This window comes from Phocoena sinus, chromosome 2 (genome assembly GCF_008692025.1).
Source record: "Phocoena sinus isolate mPhoSin1 chromosome 2, mPhoSin1.pri, whole genome shotgun sequence".
Classification (NCBI taxonomy): domain Eukaryota; kingdom Metazoa; phylum Chordata; class Mammalia; order Artiodactyla; family Phocoenidae; genus Phocoena; species Phocoena sinus.
In genome coordinates this window covers 54,620,878-54,640,166 of record NC_045764.1, presented here as the reverse complement: position 1 = coordinate 54,640,166, position 19,289 = coordinate 54,620,878, and the positions used below count along the sequence as shown (strand labels likewise).

Genomic DNA, 19,289 nt, shown 5'->3' with positions numbered 1-19,289 from the left:
TCCCTTTCCATCTGACCAGATGAGGTGCATCTTCTGTTACATGCAATGAGCCACACATGCTGGGTAACCAGCCATTATTGCTGGCATGCTGTGCTCAGAAACTACTTAGTCCTGAGATCCTACGACCTCTGCACATCGCTGCTCCGGGGACAGGCAGCCACAGGAGTCCTAAGCAGGAGCACACCCTGCTCACTTCACGTCCCCAGGCTGAGCAAGCAGGCAACTCACAATGGCTGGCAAAGTCAAAGAGAGGGTTCTGAAGAGTAAATGCTATACAACTGCCTTGGATTCTTATAATCTTTTCCTTCTCTTTTTCTCTGTTTAGAGACAGAAGTAATGACTCATAAGACAAAAACCTAAAGAGCCCAGCCTCTTGGTGCAGGGAGCTGGTGTAGCCCATGTCACAGTGTCCCAATGTGCAGCTTGCATGTCACCCAGCTGTTTCCTCCACAGAGTCTAAAAGGATTTGCCATGAGGAAGTGCCCTGGAGTACTCAGAATATGTTCTGTCAGTGTAACCGAGCAGGACCCTACAGGGTCTTCCCAGGACAGACCCCTCCCCCATATTCTCTGCTATAGCTCCTCTCTGAAGTACCTAGATGATAGTATCTGATGCATATTTCCTGAGTTTTCCAGATGCTGGTACCACCACCAGAAGGAAGAAATTAATGCTTGATGATCGTGAGCCCTAAGGATTGATCACCATCAGAGAATTGTGCACAGCTGATCACAGACCCTGGCATGTCCCTCTCTCACCTGGCCTTTAAAAATGCTTTGTTGAAACCCTCTGGGGAGTTTGGGGTATTTTTGAGCATGCGCTACCCGTTCTTGCTTAGCCCTGCAATGAGCTTTTCTCTGATCCAAACTCTGATGTTTTGGTTTGTTTGGTCTCACTGTGTGCCAAGCACATGAACTTGCATTCGGTAACATTAGGTCACATATTAATAATACCACACAACAGTGGCAACCCGAAACGTTCTCTTTGCAAAGTGAAGGTTGTTTATTGCTTGTTATGATTTTAACAGGCAAGACCCTACATAGGAACTATAATACCTACAGGTGGTCTTTACCAAATGCCTGCATAGAGTAGAATGTTGGAATGAATTTCATGTGTGTGTGTGTTTTCCCAGAGTTCTCACTTTCCCTTTCCTGGTGAAGCAGAGTCCACCCTCCCAGTGGTGGGATTGAGAGACAGACAGTGGGGATCTCTGCTGGGGCCGTGTGCGTGCCTGTCACCTCCCCTCACATCGTCCACACCCGGCCAGGGTTCACTGTGCTCACACGCATTTCCACTAGGGGAAAGCAAACATCACACATGTTGAAGAAAACCAATCAGACTGCATTTTCTTATAAAATGAGATGAAAAAATAAATCTAAACCCACCTCTCAAGTGTCCCTCTACTTTAAACTCTTCTATATGATAAAGCTCTTATTTTTCTTTTCAATATACTCTAGTTAGAAATTTTAAAAAATAAACTTTTTTTTTGGTACCTTTCATTTCCTGTGTTAGCCTTGGAAATATATAAAATACATCTCACTAGAACTCTTCTGTGCAAATAATAAACATAAATAATATTAACATCTATGTTATAAAAAAAGCATTTTGAGGTTTTCAGCTGCCACCGCCAGCTGTAGTCCCTGGAAGGAGGTCCTAGAAGTAGTCCGTGGTCTGCCCACTCAAGCCTCGCAGGTCCTGGTCTGGCTGCGGGGGGCTGGGTAGGAACTCGCCGTCCCGCCTGTCCATCTGTAAACCACTTCGGGAGAACTGTAGGACACTTCCCAGCCCGCTGACCAGAGAGAGGGAGGAAATCCAGTTGAGTGAGCTGAGGCTGGGCAGGCTGAAGATGGACGACAGGGCAGCTGCCCTGCTGGCACTTGTGGGTTTCATCTTGGAGCCCCCTGGACAGCCTTCCGGGATCACCTCCTCTGGTGAGGAGGACCCTGGGGTCTGGCTGCCCAGCCCTTCCAGCGGGGTGTCCTCCCTCAGAGACATTCCCATGTCCACCACGCTGGGCTCCCCGCTGGCCTCTGGAGAGCAGGACGACTGCTGTGCGTGCCAAAACACCTGCGAGCTACAGTCCTGGGAGAAGGACCCCGAGGCACTGATGCTCCTCTGTTCTGACGGTTCCGTCCTCGGTTCTCCTGGGAGGTGTCCCTGAGCAAAGGTCTCTTTGGGAGCCCTGAGTTTCCTGGGGGACCTTCTAACCAACTGGCGTCCCAGCTGCAGTTGGGTGGGGAAAAGGCTCCTCTGCAGGGCTTTGAAAAACAATCTGGAAAGAACATATAGAACACAGTCAGCTATTGCTGCAGTGGGGCCTTTGAGCTTCTGAGACTTGAACAGTACAGGAACACAACAAAGGAGAATGCTGTCAGAGCCCACATGGGACCCAAAGGCCACTGTCCCTGATACCCACCTGGGCAGCAGCGCGGCGACGGGTGCTATGAGACAAATGAAGTAAAACACAGGGTCACCCATTAACGTCTGCATGGTCCAATAGGGGTTGGATGGAGGGTAGCACATTGCACAGGAAGCATTATAAATCAAAGCCACGGTGAAAAATAAAAGTATACTGAAGCCACAAGCCATCCAGTTGAGCCAGGTCTGAGGGGGAAAAAGGAAAGGCTTTTATCTCAACAAAAATGCACTGGTCCTTTGCAAGTGGAAGATGTAAGAGGGCGTAGTGGGAACAGGGTGGTCGGTGGGGCAGGGAGCCTTGAGAACTGGTGGACTGGCCTGAACACAAGTGGGGAGATGGAAGTCAGGTGCCAAGGGAAGGACGGGGAAGGAGAGCTGGGGTGGAGGGGCTCAGGCAGGCAGGAGCCCAGCACTGCCTGGGACAAGTGCTGCTCCCACACCCTGGGCTTGCGTGTGCATGGCCAGCCTGTGCATCTGCTTTTGTTCTCATCACAGTGAGGCCAGCTTTGCAGTCCCCCCCAGCCCCCAACTCAAATCTCTGCTCAATCTCACAGAATGTGCACGGAAGTAAGCAGATCGCAGACCAGCCCCCTTCTGGATCAGGCCCACAACTCTCACCCAGGTCTTGGTTTCTATACCCAGGTGCAGGAGGAAGGTGAACAGCGCGATGGCGGTGATGGGGGTCCCCCAGGTGAACATGTCTGTGTCTGAGTCGTGGTAGGCCTGAAAGACAGCGAGGTCCTGTGTCTGTGTGTCGCCAGATAAAGCTGGTGGGAAAGGCTGGGCCGGGTGCCAACTTACCAGGTAGGGAATGAAAAAACACACCAGGCTCTGGAAGGCAGCATCAGCCATGTTCAACCAGAACGTACGAGGCCGATATTCCTGAGACACAAAAACAAGCACGGAGATTACAGGAAAGGCCTCATCTCTTCAAATGGTTTTCCATCACCTACGGGGGCCATGAAGGCACAAGTCAAGCACCCCAGGGACACCTGCTAATTCAGGACTTTGGAGAGGGAGATCCTGGAGTGTGGAAGGCTGGTGAAAAAACACTACAGAAAGGCCTGCAGGGGCACATGGGGCTGAGTAAGTCACTGCAAGCATTTGTGCCCACAAGGCCTGCTACAGCATTCTCAGTCAACAGCAGAAAGATGAAAATGCTTTCTAAATCCCATAAGGAATTTCCCTAGACAGGGACTAGTGGATGAAATTACGGCATCTGCCCCAACCTGAGCCGTCTACTTTGTCAGGGCTTTGCTTCCCTCCGTTGGTGGACCCGCTAGAATATTTCTTAAAAGTGAGTTATTTTAAAATTAGATCATGGGTGTTTCCTAATGTTAAAATCAAAAAGCTGTCTACCGGGCTTCCCTGGTGGCGCAGTGGTTGAGAGTCCACCTGCCAATGCAGGGGACACAGGTTCGTGCCCCGGTCCGGGAGGATCCCACATGCCGCAGAGCGGCTGGGCCCGTGGGCCATGGCTGCTGAGCCTGCGTGTCCGGAGCCCATGCTCTGCAACGGGAGAGGCCACAACAGTGAGAGGCTCACGTACCAAAAATAAATAAATAAAATAAAATTTAAAAAAAAAAAAAAAAAAAAAGCTGTCTACCATGGGCAAAAAATGACTTTGAAATGGACTAATCAAGTCTTCCTTATCTGGATGCCCCAATCTGTATCTGGCACTGCGGAGTTCTGAGCTGCTGGTGCCAGCACTGGCCCGCAGGACGCAGGACGCAGGACACGCAGAGCAGGCAGGAAGAGCGTTTACTGAGCACTTACGAAAGCCAGGCCCTTCTGGTTTGTCCCCAGGACAAACTCCCTGTGGCCACCTAGGACATGAGGCCTGGCTGAGTGCAAGAGCTCCCCCAGGTGACAGGTGATAAGCGGAGGCCCTCCTCATCTACCTGACCCTAAGCAGCCCCTACCTACCCCAGGCTGCCTGTGGGGAAGTCAACTCTTCAGTAAATCAGTTCCGAATGAGAGACCATTGTGGGATATGCGGGGATCCGTTCCCTGGGCACTCGTATAATAATTCCAACCAGCCCAAGAGAAGCACTCACAGGGCTTTCTTTAATGGCCAGCTAGGAACAGCTGGTAATTAGCACGTCAATCTATGTGATGTATTGATGTAAACATGTATTTTACATCATCTGTTTGTGTTCACTTGTTCTTCCCAGGGTTTCCCTAAGGGTTTATTTTCCCATTAATCCCCATTCAAAGGAAATCACACTTCTTTGGGGGTGTTTTAGAAAAATCTCTGCTCTGCCTGCAGTCATCCCACGTGACTTGGATTCCAAACGGGCTTTCCTTGGGCTCCTGGAGACTCCTGGTGTAAAGACAGTTTTCACCTCAGTATACTTTTTAAAAAATCTTCTTTTTTTTTTCTTTCAAAAAGCTTTATGTAAATTGATATACAAAAACCACACACTTTAAATGTACACATTTTGATGGGTTTGGGCACATACATACACCCCTGATACCATCACCACAACCAATCAACTCTCAACTTAAATAAACGCATTGCAGTCAAGAGACAGAATTCTTTGTTTTCCTCCCACTGGTCAGATTCTAGAATTTTAACTGTTTGTTCCACAGTGTCCATTTTTTTCTTGGAAGATTCTATTTTATTTTTTAAATTTTACTGGAGTACACTTGATGTATGATGTTTTGTTAGTTTCAGGTGTACAGCAAAGTGATTTATTTATACATATATATATTCTTTTTCAGATTCTTTACCCATATAGGTTATTACAGAATATTGAGTAGAGTTCCCTGTGCTATACATTAGGTCCTTGTTGGTTCTCTATTTTATATATGGTAGTGTGTGTATGTTAATCCCAAGCTCCTAATTTATCCCTCCCCGCCAATGTTTCCCCTTTGGTAACTATAAGTTTGTCTTCGAAATCTGAGAGCCTGTTTCTGTTTTGTAAATAAGTGCATTTATATCATTTTTTAAAATTGGACTCCACGTGAGTGATATCATATGATATTTGTTTTTCTCTGTCTGCCCAGGGTGTCCATTTAAAGGCAGGTGTGGGGACCTGAACTTTCCAGGAGCTGGATGTGGAGCGTGGAGGGCCAGGAGACGGGGTGGGGGAAAGGGGAGCTTCACCTCCATGTTCTGGCCGCTCTTGTAGAGCTGCGGCTTGGTCAGCAGCACGTCAGCCGGCACGTCCTTGTCCAGCACCCCAGTCACAAGCTGGGGAAGCGATGAGAAGAGCAGATTAAAGAAGATCAGATACCACTGGTCAATCATGGCGGATGCAGAGAAGCCACAGTAAAACTGGAACCAAAACAGGAGGCCCACGAACATCTGCGATCAAGGGAAGAGTGGGAACAAGCAATTCTCAGCTGCCCTGCAGAATCTTGTCCGAGGGAGCTGAGGACTTTGCAGAGTCTGAATGTAAAGACTGAATTTACAGGCAGAAATTGTCTCCAAAGACAGCCCTCACTTTGGTGCCCTCTGTCTCTCCCTCCCCCTTCTCCTCCCTCCTCGTTTCCTTGAGGATCAAAGACCAGCATTGGGAGCTGGGAATTCCCACCAACAGCCCTTGGAGGGATGGAGTCTTGGGCCCAAATGCCACAGATCATAAGAGAAAACAAAACAAAGGTCTGGCAGGGTCTAGGGTGGCTCCCATCTCAAGGGGGCTGGCTGGATACCTCACCCATCATGAGGCTTCTTTCCTTGTGCTCCTCTCTGTGGCACTAAACCAAACCTACCTGGGCTACACCCTGGATCCTGCCTCCCTCTTTTAATGAGGAACAGTGTGCAATTATTGACTCACATGGAGGGGAGGACACACACAAGCATGGCAGTAAAGTCGATGGTGACACCAACATCACTGCCTTGACTGAGCCCTGGCATCTGCTGGGCACTCTGTTGGTGGGTGAGCTACAGGCATTATCGCTGGTCCCTACAGCTACGCTGAACAGGAAAGTGAGGTCCAGAGAGGTGGAAGAGCTTCCTCCCATGCGCAGTAGGAGCTGGGTGGACCTCTTCCCACTATTACTTGATCACTGAACATCCATGGCCTGATGTTTTATGGGGCGCATGGAAGGTTAGCAATTGCAAAGCATTCCTACACTTATTAGCTGTGCAACCTGGCACAGACCATTTAGCCCCTCTCTGCCTCAGTGACCTTGTCTGTGAAATAGGCACACCAATGGTACTTAGCTGTGGGGTTGTGGTGAAGATTAATGACTAATGCACCTTCAAGTACTCACAAGAGCTTCCTGCACGCTGAGATGCTCATCAGTGCTTTGTGGTCGTTACTGTCGGCAGGACGGCTATTTCCTTTGTTTGAGGCTCAAGCAGGGCCAGTGTGCTCACCCCATTTAGACGAAAGTAAACTGAGGTCCAAGATGTCAAACGACTGGACTATGGTCATTGTATGAGTAACAAACCCAACTTGTTCAACCACTCGTGGCCTGGAGGAGCCATGGTGGAAGAACATTCTCTGCTGTGCACCGCATACAACGGCCTGGGTGTGGGCTCTGGAGCTGCCGCTGTGCACATTTCTGACCTTGACACAGTCACTTAACCTCTCTGAGCTCGGGTTTCCTGACCTGAAAATGGCTTGTTCCAAAGATCAGAAAAAATGATAGTCTACACTGATATCACCTCTAATGACACAGATCCTCCAGGACTTGTTTCAATCTACGACTTAATGCAACTTTTCCCCTCCACCCTGAAAACTGACAAACTTGGCTTTTTCATTGACTTTCCTCCCTTTTTCACACCCACGCCTGCTTTTCTTTCTCCCACCTCCTCAGGCACAGCCTAATGACTCATCAGTGAGCAAGTGGAGTCAAAGAGGAGGAAAAGTACTTAGATACCTGAGACTTTTTTTTTTTACTGCAGTACCCAAAAGCCTTCTCCCCAAACCACTGTTGCTATGGAAAGTTTTCTTCTCTACTCCTTACTGGAAGGAAGGCCAACTTATTCCTAAAACTAATGAATTTCTCACTTTGGGAGGCAGAGTGATTATCCTCGAATTTCTCAAGTAGATTAAGTACTTGTTAACAGAGGCTTTGCATCTTATACAGAATAAAAACAGGGACCCCTTCTCCTTCCTTGTCCCCTCCGTGAGGACAGATTCACCGTGGCAGGCAGGAGCCAGTGACCATTGCAGGCGGCCACTCTGGGCCTCATCTGCAACTGAAATATTGAATGCCATCCCCTCAATCTGAGAACTTTTCATTAGGAATTACAGAGAGCAGAGTTCAATTCACGTGTTCCATTTTGTTTTGTTTTCAGATAAAGAAAACAAAATCCACAGAAGGCAAATAACTCGCTCCAGATTGCACAGCAAATGAACTAAAGAAACGGGGCTAGGATTCCACCCTGACCAGCCCTGCTCACCTTTACTCAAAGCACCCTCCTACACCCTTGGGAGCTGGGACCCTCCAGGTTTGCAACTGTGTGCTTGGTGGGGAGGGGGGGTGCTAGGGAAGCAATGCCACGCAGTCAGAAAAAAGGGAGTGATCTGACAAGGACAGGGACAGCATGGCACATCCTTGTGTGGATTGAGTCCCAGGCAGAACCCAATCTCAATTTATTTCCAAGACCCAACTTATAAAATTAGACATGCCATGATTGGTCCTAAATATCTGTATTAATTTGCTAGAAGACATTTCAAAATAATCGGTGAGAGTGAGGAGGTGGGAGATGGGAAGAGAAAGGTGGGTCTAAGCCTCTGGAACAAACTATAAGAACATGCACAAGAGCTGTCCTGATGGTAGTTCAGAGTGAACATGGAGATTTAAAATGGAATTAGAAATAAACAAATAAACCTTTTAATTTATTTGATTTTGTTTCACAAGACTACAGGATGATCTTGACTTTGGAGCTATGGATTTCAGCAGGGTAGGTTTATGGGACTACTCTGCAGAGTCAGTTACCCCAAGAGTTTATTTACTTTGTCTCCTTGTTTGTACATTCAACCACAAGCTATCAGATGCAAGACGGACAAGTAGCAATCCAGCAACTTCTCAGCAGAACGTCTATACCTCACTTACAAGTAGGGTAGGGTCCTGAAATGGCCATGTGGTCCAGCCTGGAGGACTATGGCTGCCATACAGCTGTCTGCCAAGGACACAGTAGTGAAAGAACTAAGATTTAAATGTTAGGGTCAACAGGGAATGGACCAGGGCCCTGGATCAGAGTCCCTGGAGAGACAGAACTGTCCTGAGCTAGCCAGGTCTGGGAATGCCCTAACTGAAGGGTCAACTACAGACTGAGCTGGCCAGAGAGGGTGCCTGCTGGCATCCCCTTCCCACTGGCCCAGGGTGGGCACATTTTTTTCCCGATTGTTTCTACTTTATTAAATCTGGACCCCAAAGCTTCAATGCCATAATTGCTATATCAAAGCCCATTTGTATCTGAATAAACAATTTTCTATGAAATCAGTTTAGGTCACAATCAAATTTTTATCACTTCACATGCTTCATTCACTGGTTCTGAACAATCTTTTCTTTTTTAAAAAAATTAATTAATGTTGGGGCTGCATTGGGTCTTTGTTGCTGCATGTGGGCTTTCTCTAGTTGTGGTGAGCAGGGGCTACTCTTCGTTGCAGTGCACAGACTTCTCATTGAGGTGGCTTCTCTTGTTGCAGAACATGGGCTCTAGGCGTGTGGGCTTCAGTAGTTGTGGCACGCGGGATCCAGTAGTTGTGGTATGTGGGCTCAGTAGTTGTGGCTCGCGGGCTCTACAGCACAGGCTCAGTAGCTGTGGCGCACGGGCTTAGTTGCTCCGCAGCATGTGGGATCTTCCCAGACCAGGGCTCGAACCCGTGTCCTTTGCATTGGCAGGTGGATTCTTAACCACTGCACCACCAGGGAAGTCCCTGGACCGTCCATGTTAATCCTGGATTTACAAGTGAAATTATTTTATTTGCATATTTATTGAGACGGTGCAGTGGACTAGGTGTAGTAGAGTGTAGTAAGTTGTAGTAGAGCATCAATGTCTAGTGTGGAAGTACCCTGAATAGAAAACTATGGTAAAATGTGACGATGCCTATTGTTGACAAATACAGAAGCAACAATGCAGCCATAGGAGTATGTATATTCATGTCAGCCAGGGGAATGAGGAAAGGCTTCTCGAAGACTGCTCAGTATCAGGATCAAAGCCTGGCTGAGTCCTCGCATGCTGACCCAGGACTGCCAATCACACTCCTGCTTATCTTCTGATCCCCTGCCTGCTCTGGAGAGAGCACCAATCAGAGCACTCCTGTCTGTGGGCACCTCGACAGACCACTCCTTAGAGACCAAGGGACAGAGTGGTCAAGGGCTTGGAAGCTGGAGTCAGATGGATGGGGACTGCATGCAACCTCAGCCACTCACTGGCTGATGATCTCATGCAAACCCCTGGACCTCGTGGTCACTCTACTTCTTATTATAAAGCTCCAAGTGGACGTCTCCTTGGATCTACCTGTTTCCATCCTCAGAGGTGCAGGTGAGTTAAGACTTCTGAGCCTGCAGGGTACAACACCAGGCCAGGTCTGGGGAAAATCCACAAAGGTCAAGTAGGGTGGGACCAATGGGAGGCTGTGGGGTAGCCCTCCGGCCACGTTCAGGTGATGGTCCTGTGAATCTCAGGCCTTTCACATCAAAAATCCTTGACACTGGCACCAAATACGTACTGTGTTTTTGTAGAAGAAGTACAGCACCATGTTGGCAAGTCGGGAATAGCACCAGTGTCCATGAACGATCAAGAGCCTCTCGAGGTACCGGAATTTGGGCACCGCAAAGTCGCTGGCCATCACTGCCTTGAAAGGGAGAGAGTGCCCGTTACTGGTGCCCCTTCACTGCGCCTAAGGTCTGTCTCATCTCCCCCCAAACACAAGGCACAAAATGGACGGAGAAATCCAGTCTGAGCTGGCTGTACCACTGTCTCCCTGATGAATGCCTGCATTTAAGAAAAATCCAATCTAAACAACACTCTAGTTTAGGGATATCACCCTAGAGGACTCATTTAAGATTTCAAATATATGTAATTGATGGATTTTTTTAAGTTTTTGCTTTTTCTTTTCCATGCTTTCTTTTCCATACATTTCTGCTTATCTTTGAGGGTTATTCCACACAATGATGTTAAGTCTGCTTTTCAAATTTTATGGACTTCCTTAAACAACACCTGGAAAAGAGTAGGTGATGATGTTGTCCCATCTGTGCAACAGAATAACATCGTTATGCATGACAGAAAAGAATGAAGCCTTAGAATGTCTGCTTTCTGAACCCAAACACAAGGATCTGAAAACAAATAATGTCTTTACCCCTCTTCCTGTCAACATGTAGGAGTCAAGGGTTTTGTGCATCTTTTCTACCTTCCTTCATTTATTCCATGATTCATCCTCTCAAAAATCATGTATTAAGACCCTCCAGTTGCCAGGCATAGACTTGGAGACAGACACCATCACACAGGGTCCCTGTCCTCAATGGAGTCAGTCTAAAAACTCAAAGGGTTGTTGTTAAACCGAGTTAAGGAGAGGCCCAGGGGGTCTTTGAGAAGCAGCCCTGACCCTTGAGAACTGCAGATAGACCCCTCCCCTTCCAGGCCTTCCCTGCTTCTCCAGCCTTTGGCCACAACTTTCCACCTTCACACCCCAAACACACTGCTTGTTCCTCCGTCAAGGGAGCCTCCCCAACGCTCCCAGCTGGGTTAGAGCCTCCCATCACATCCTCAACAGGGAAACTAGTGTTTCTCTTTCACAGCACTCACTACAATTATGACTACTGGTGTAAGTTTAAAATACTTCTCTGTCTTCCCTCTCTGGACTTTCTGAACATCCCATGAGAGCTAGGACAGTAGATGTTGTGATCACCCTGCAGCCCTAGTTCCCAGTCAGTGCTTGGCCCATGGGGCACTCAACAAACATCGTTGACCAGAAGACTCTACAAAGACTGAGCACCTCAGAGCTACAGAATCTCCTTGGTCCCCTCTGTCTCTCTGCCCTGGACACCCTTCCCACCTTGGCTGAGCTGGGGAGCTGCAATCACCCTCACTCTTCCTCAGGGACTCAGCTTGGACTCCTTGGGTCCCTGCGGCCACAGCGCCCCACAAAGTGCATCTCCCAGAGAGCTCTGCACAATGTCCCTTTCCTTATCAGACTGACTAACATGCAAACAGGGCCACATTCCCCTGGGTAACCTGAGCCCTTAGAGCAGTAAGAAAAGGTGTCCAGTCTTACTGCCATCTTACATAATGTGCCCTTAAAAAAGAAGTATAGCTTTAAACAATACAGAAGCATCCAGTAACACCCCACGCAGAAGTCACGTCCACTCAAAGCCAAGTCTCAATACAGCTTGGCTGATCCCCACACCTCTTTCATGGCTCATAGACCCCTCTGGCTCCTGCCCTGAGGCCATGCAGTGGGGGCAGCTCACGGCCCACCTCACCCACATGCTCAACCTTAGAGACTCTGATACAAAGTGGATTCACTGGGTGCATTTCTCTGCATATGTGGTTTACAAGCACTGCCCTGGGTAGCTTTTCACTCTAGGAAATGAATGCAAAGGAGGCAATGCTGAAAAAATCAGAAGGAATTAACTATTTTGTTCATTCATTCAACAGATGTGCTTTGAGCTTCCCCCATGTGCATGGCACCATGAAGAGGCACGGATGAGTCCAAGCTGGGCTCTATTTTCAATTTCGTGGAGGAAGGAAAATGTACAATAAGGTAAGACAAGTCAGAGGAGGGGCAGTAGGAGAGTAAGAAGATGCTGAAGATGGGCCCAAGATGGAGCGACCGTGCTTCTGGCTCAGGACTCTCCACCTTACTGCGATTTCAGTGTCAAGTGAGAAAATCAACAAGCCTGCACGAGCATGGCACATGAGTGCTCAATAGCTAATTACTGACTGAATGCATCAATGAGATCGACCAATGACCAGTGACCAACATGCTGATTTTTAAAAGAAGACAACTGGATAGATTGTTCCTGAAAGTCTCCACCAAGTTAAAAAATACTGTGACTCAAAGTTAATCAAATGTTGGCAATTGTTGTAATGTTACATCCAAAAGAAGTACATCTTTTTTCTTTTAGATTTGTTTTTTTGATGTGGACCATTTTTTTTAAAGTCTTTATTGAATCTGTTACAATATTGCTTCTGTTTTATGTATTTGGTTTTTTTGGCCACGAGCCATGTGCGATCTTAGCTCCCCGACCAGGGATCGAACCCACACCCCCAGCGTTGGAAGGCGAAATCTTAACCACTGGACTGCCAGGGAAGTCCCAAGAAGTACTTTTTTTTTTTTTGCGGCACGCAGGCCTCTCACTGTTGTGGTCTCTCCCGTTGCGGAGCACAGGCTCCGGACGCGCAGGCCCAGCGGCCATGGCTCACGGGCCCAGCTGCTCCGCGGCATGTGGGATCCTCCAGGACTGGGGCACGAACCCGCGTCCCCTGCATCGGCAGGCAGACTCTCAACCACTGCGCCGCCAGGGAAGCCCAAGAAGTACATTTTTAATGAACTCATTTGTTCATCGTCTGGATCACATGTCAGGAACCAACACAGTGGCAAATGAAAAATGCAGAAATAAATTTTCACATGAGCAAGGATGGCTGCACTCCACCTTTATAGTGACACCAGGATACAACAGTCCTACAGCAAAGTCCATTCTTCAAATGGTATCACTAATGTTCAGGAGCAGTAAAAAATGCCTTTGAGGGACGAACCACTGACAGCCAGAGAAAGGCGATGACTCACCATGCCTCGCTCCATCCCACCTTTTCACAGAAATACACTAATAGACACATTCACTGCACATGGCTTCATAAACATGAAGAGCTGGTCTCCTACCACTGGCTTAGCAGAAGGAGAGCACCAGTTGTACTGAAGTCCAACCCTTTAGCTCTGCGGCACAGAGCCCACAAGAAGGCCAGCACAGCTCACAGTGTGAGGACCCCTTGGTCACCCAGGACAGCCCCTTTGGTCTTTACCTGCATGCCCTCCTGGCCTGAGAGTCCCACGCCCACGTCTGCCACCTGGATCATGCTGACGTCATTGGCTCCATCTCCTAGAAACAGCACGGGCAGGAAGAATCATTTGAGTTGAGATGCACAGAATCAAATCAGCTTGATGGATCTTCATGGATTCTCTGTGAGCTGGGTCCTGTGAAGGGTCCTGGGGAGGAGTGAGGAAGAGGCAGTGCAGAGTCTGCCTTGGGGGAGCCAAGTTATGCAGTCAGAAAGAGCCTAGTGGGAGGCTTGCACCCACCAGCCACACCAGGAGGTATTTCCAAGCGGTGGCCAGCATGTCCCTTTCTAGTTAGTACACGTTCCAAGCTACTGGCTCATACACCAATAGAGCCCTTCACGTGGCATCCAGCACAGGGAGAGATATGACCACCACCTTCATTGCTGTTTCCTGAACCACTCCAGACTTTGTCACATGTCAGTCAAGGGTACTCCAATTCATACTCAGGTGAGTGGTTTTCTAAACTGAACGAAGGAGGTTCAACTCTGCCCAAACAAACTGTGGAGCTCTTTTTGTACATCAGTGTCCAGCTAACTTATTAGCTACTGTGCCCACCCTTGGGCTCTTTGAGCATGTGATAAAGGAGACCGTCTACTTATTCAGTCACAGAAAATGAGTAGGAATATAGGGTATAGGTCAGAGCTCTGGACACCTTTAGGGAAAGGCAAGCAGAGACTTAAAGTCATTGTCATTCAGTGATAGTGACCATTCTTGGAACAAGGCAGCAGAAGGGCCCACATCACCAAGTACCTCCCAAATTTCAAATATGCAAAAAGTGTAGATACATAAAGTCAGAGTATCTCAGACCATGGCTATAGGACATCTCTCCCTTGTGATTCCTCTGTTCTTTATTGCACTGGGCCCAACACATGGGTGATGAGTCAATATTTGTCAAATTGAAATTCTGTGAAGCAATAACCTCTGCAGTTTTTTCCAGACCATCCCATTCAAAATGAGATATGTAGACAATGATGTTCTCTGGATTATTAACCGCTGGATGCCCAGGACTAGGTCACATCCATGCTTTAATTCATAGAAAGAAATGAACTAAAGTTGATTGGTCCTTACTTTCCCTTTCCTTTTTGAGTTTCTATTCTGTTTTTTTCTTTTCTTTCTAACCAGCCAAGCTCTACCTCCGTTTTCCTAAATGAATGCCACACATCAGTGATTCAGTGGCTGAGCAGGCACTGACCAGGCAGTGAAAATGTGCTTTATCATTCAGGTCTTACACCAGCCCCACTGGGGGGCACTGTCCTCATGTTACACAGGAGCAAAGTTATCGGTAAGGGTGCAGACCCAGCCTGCAGACTCCTCAGCTTCTCCCTCCAACACTTGCTCAGAGAGCCCTAAAGGCCCCTCCAGGCACATGAGGGCAAAGGTGGTCCTGAGACAGCCTCCCTGAGGAGGGGCCACAGAAGAGCTGCCTGTCTTAGCCTGAACCAAGGGGCCACAGATGAACACACACTCACTCCCCTTAGCAGATACCACGGCCCTGGGGATGTGCAGGGCCGTCTCCATGACGACCATGCTAAGGCCATCCCCCACGGACTGGGCTCAACACCGGCCTCAACTATCCTGATGAGGTGTCCTGTATGACAGGGCTGCAATCCCTACGTCATCAAGGAGGGGCTGTCACAGAGCTTTTGTAGAAAATACAGTAACTATTACTGATTGGTGAGGATGCTTTATTTCAGAGCCAACTCTCACCCCGGTGTTCATTCTATATGCAGGGAAAACAAACTGTTTGATATTGATATCGGGGGATCCCGGGGATCGTATCATCTCTTTTCCTGGGCTACCTGCAGTCTCTCCCATCCCTCACCAGCAGGTGGCGCTGCCAAGTCCCTGAACCTCACTGGAGGCTGGACCTGTATCAGACGTGGGGACACTCCCCTGGGGGAGACAGGTGAGCACCGTGCAGCACGGAAGAGGGGCCGAGAAGGCTCTCCAGACCAACAGTCTGCAAGGAAAAACCACCATTAGATGCACAGTCCTTAAGGAAATGACGCAAAATTTAGCAACTATTCAGACCTTAGGAGGGTAGATGCTTGTCTTGAAACAAAGTTCAGCAGACAAGAAGCGATGGGAATTCTGATCACCCTGGAGTCGCTGGGTCGTGCAGCATGATGAAGCCTTGGACTCCAGGCGGCTCACGGCCATCAGAAGCACCTGTAAAGGGCCTTCTTCTTAAGTTGGCCTGGGGTCGTGCTTAGTGTGCTGGGCTCCACTGTGGCCGAGGCTGCTGGACAGTAGTCTTCTGTCGCCCAGGAGACAGTAATAAGCTCCATCTTCTTCAACCACCATTGAATTACTGACTTCCTAATATGTAGCTATATCTGTTGCTAGTACATTTTGTGGCTTTCAAATCCAAGCTTTATATTTGGAACAGGCTGCCTGTTTCATTGTACCAGGTGTGATTTTATAAATAGAAAAAAGAGCAAGGAAGCGTTTTCCCATCCTATGGCATAGCGTAGAAGGGGCAGGAAATTCAAGATGCTTTGACAGGAAGCAGCTGCAGAGGTGGGGGCTGTTCGGCCTGGATACTTGCCTATGGCCAGAGTCATGGCCTTGAGCTTGCTCCTGACCAGCTTCACCACCATGCTCTTCTGCAGGGGAGTCGAGCGACAACAAAGGACAGACCGGCACTGCTTAGCAAGGAAGAGGAATTTGTCCTCCAGGTTTTTCTCGAGGGCGTAGGCCAGACTTCTCCCATCGATCACAAGGCTGAGGCTGGGGCCAGACATGGCAGCTGCAGAGGGCGGGCAGAGGGGGGAGAAGCCCACGCTCACGCCACCAGCGGTCTTGTCGGCAGCACTGTGGGGGCTCCTGGACTGCACATAGTGTAGGCACTGGTCCAGCAGGGCTGCGCACGCCTCCTGAAACGGACACGAGAGGATGGTGCAGGTCACTCGGCCGCATCACAGACCAGACTACCCGCACAACACATCTGAGAATCTCCAGGGACCCAGGCTGCAGGCTCTGCCCAGGAGGTGGCTCTCCTGAGCCTGGGAAGTCAGTAGAAGTGGATGACTTTCAACATGAAAGGATTTGAGTTGGTTTAGGGTTCCTATAAGGCTCTACTTGATTCCATTATACTGTGTAGAGGTTAGGACAAAGCATTTTCACTTTGGGAGGCCTGGCCAGACTGGCTAGCTGCTGGCTAGTTAGGCTATGGGAGCTTTCCAGGCACTTCCCCATGGTCCTCAGAGGCCCTTACTCAGCCCTTCTTGTTTCCTAGTGAGGTACCAATAAAAGCTTCTGTTGTGATTAGCTCTGAAAGAAGAGTAATCAGTGTCTCCCTAAGCTCAGGAAAATGAAGTTAAAAAAAAAAGCCTAATTACTGAGGCTTTGAATTGGCAGTGCCCTTCCAAAGCTGTATCTGAGTTTCAGAAAGAATAGGGAAACTTCCTGGGGAACCTGCAAGGTCAGGGGACAGAGGCATAGGAGGGAAAAGTGTTTCCAAGAACAAACACACTCCAGGGAACTCAAGTGGTTCCTGGTCCTCCACGGATGGACAGTAGCCCACAGGTTAGTGAGCAGCTTCCTACAATGCACTGTGGGAATCCAGGTGTGTCCAACAAGCACTTAACTGAGGACCTTTTATATCGAGGAAACTGAGTGAGACTGGAGAAAAGAAGACCAAGAAGACGCAGCTGTTGGCCCTGAGTGATGGGCAGGCAGCTGGACACACACACACACACCCATGACCACAGCAAGTCACTGACCAGCATGTGCAAAATGTCCCTGGATACAGGGAGGGGCAGACTTGCTTCCAGGCAGGGCTGGGAGTGGTGGTGACTGAGAAGGCCTTGCAGAGAATGCGGGACCTCATTGCAGGAATACCATGGATGCCCTGGTCCTAGCACAAGGCACTGACAAGTTAGGATGGAGCAAGCACACCCTGGCTCCCCTACAGCTGTGGCACCTGGACAGATTCATAGAGCCACTCTGAGTACTCAGAGTAAACAGCAGCTGTCAGGCTGGGGAAGAAGACTGGCATTCTAAACACACTGAACTGCAAGGTTTCCACTGTCACTCTGGCAGGCCGTCACCTGGACCCAGGTGTCACGGAAGCTGGAGGTGGGCACCGAGGCAGGGACAGAGAAAGCTCCAGCTCTAGAAGCCCTCTACTTCTGGCTTGAGGAGAGGAAAAGAGAACTTCCAATGCTTAGAGAAAATGGAGGAAACCCCATTTTTATTTATTTTTTCCTCTATTCTCTTGAACCCAGCCCCAGGCAATTTTGCTTTGTGGGCAGCAGTAGGAACAACAGTGGTAGCACAGCCATCTGTTGCTGGGGACTCTGAGGGAGGTGGTCCTTCCTTCCTATCAGAGCATCTGTGGCCCTAGAACAGCAAGGCAATGGCTGCCCTCCTTTCTGTCTGTCCTGCCACCACTTGGCCCTGGAAGTCGGTGCAGAAGTACGAAGCAGATCAAGGTAACTCAAACCCCAGCTTTCATGCCAGAGGGAGTCCCAGAGAATCAGAAAGTACTGGAAAAATTGTCAGGAGGGGGTAGCTTGGCAAAAATGTGAGACAGATTCTAACAGCTTGGCAAAGGCCAAACAAGACTGACATTGAAATCAACACCCCAAGGCTGTTCAGAGCCTGCAGCCTGCACCCAAGAGAACTGATATCAAGCCTTAAAAAAATCCACATACTCCAAATTTAAAATGACCAGAGTGCCATTCAAAATACCCACAACATAACTCCAAATTTATCAGCATATAAAGAGCTAGGAAATTCTCAGTGCCTGTGGTAAAAGACAATCAACAGAAGCCAATGTCAAGATGACACACATACTGGAATTACCTGACAACGACTCTGAAGCAGCCATTATAAAAGTGTTCCAAGAAGTAAGAAAAAATTCCAGAAATGAATAGAAAGGAAGTCTCAGCAAAAAACAGAAGATATAAAGAGGAATCAAATAAAAATTTTAGAACACCCAAAACACATTAACGAAAATGAAAAGCTCACTGGATTCCACTTACGTGTCTATCATTGGATTACATAAATAATTTACATAATTTCTCTGTGCTCAGTGAAGGGGATTATAACCCCCACACTCTCTAAGTGTGAGCTGTGCACAGTGACTTCCTTCCAGAGAGGACAGTGTGAGAATTAGTTTATGGGGGAGAAACCTGACAAAATTAATATCCACAGTGACACGTCATGTTGATAGAATGTACTCTTGATATGATGTGATGAAATGATGAAAATGGCCCTTTGTCTGTGGTCTTCTTCCCCAAAACTCATAACTTTAATCATGAGAAAGATATCAGACAAATTCCCATATAAAGACATTCTACGAAACACCTGAATGTATCTATCCTCAAAACTGTCAAGGTCATCAAAAATGAAGAAAGTTTGAGAAACTGTTATAGCCAGTAACAGCCTAAGGAGACATGACGACTAAATGTAATGTGGATCCTGGGGACTACCCTGGTGGTGGTCCAGTGGTTAAGAATCCTCTTTCCAATGCAGGGGACGTGGGATCGATCCCTGGTCAGAGAACTAACATCCCACATGCCGGGGGGCAACTAAGCCCGTGCACCACAACTACTGGCCCATGCGCTCTAGAGCCCACGCGCCACAACTAGAGAGCCTGCGTGCCGCAACTACTGAGCCCGCACACTCTAGAGCCCAAGCACCACAACCAGAGAGAAGCCTGTGTGCTGCAATGAAGAGCCTGTGTGCTGCAACTAAGACCCAACGCAGCCAAATAAATAAATTAATTTAAAGAAAATGTAATGTGAGTCCTCAATGAGATTCTGGAAAACAAAAAGGACATTAGGTAAAAATTAAGGCAATCTGAATACAGCACAGATTTTAGTAAGTAACCGTATATCAATACCATATTAAAAATTGTAAAGATGTTAATAATAGGCAAAATTATGTATAGGTGAAACA

At 48.2% G+C, this 19,289-nt stretch overlaps 1 protein-coding gene across 1 annotated transcript in view; it reads right to left on the bottom strand.

The window, feature by feature from the left end:
• Positions 1-975: 975 nt before the first annotated feature.
• The window catches only part of ATP10A (ATPase phospholipid transporting 10A (putative)), a 176,257-nt gene continuing 157,943 nt past the window's right edge, over positions 976-19,289 (bottom strand). Inside the window, 9 exon segments of the mRNA XM_032622097.1 lie at positions 976-1,752; positions 1,755-2,269; positions 2,414-2,601; positions 3,034-3,138; positions 3,217-3,297; positions 5,525-5,725; positions 10,053-10,178; positions 13,346-13,422; positions 15,931-16,258. Of these exon segments, the coding sequence (XP_032477988.1) occupies positions 1,451-1,752; positions 1,755-2,269; positions 2,414-2,601; positions 3,034-3,138; positions 3,217-3,297; positions 5,525-5,725; positions 10,053-10,178; positions 13,346-13,422; positions 15,931-16,258 (1,923 nt within the window). The 3' untranslated portion in view covers positions 976-1,450.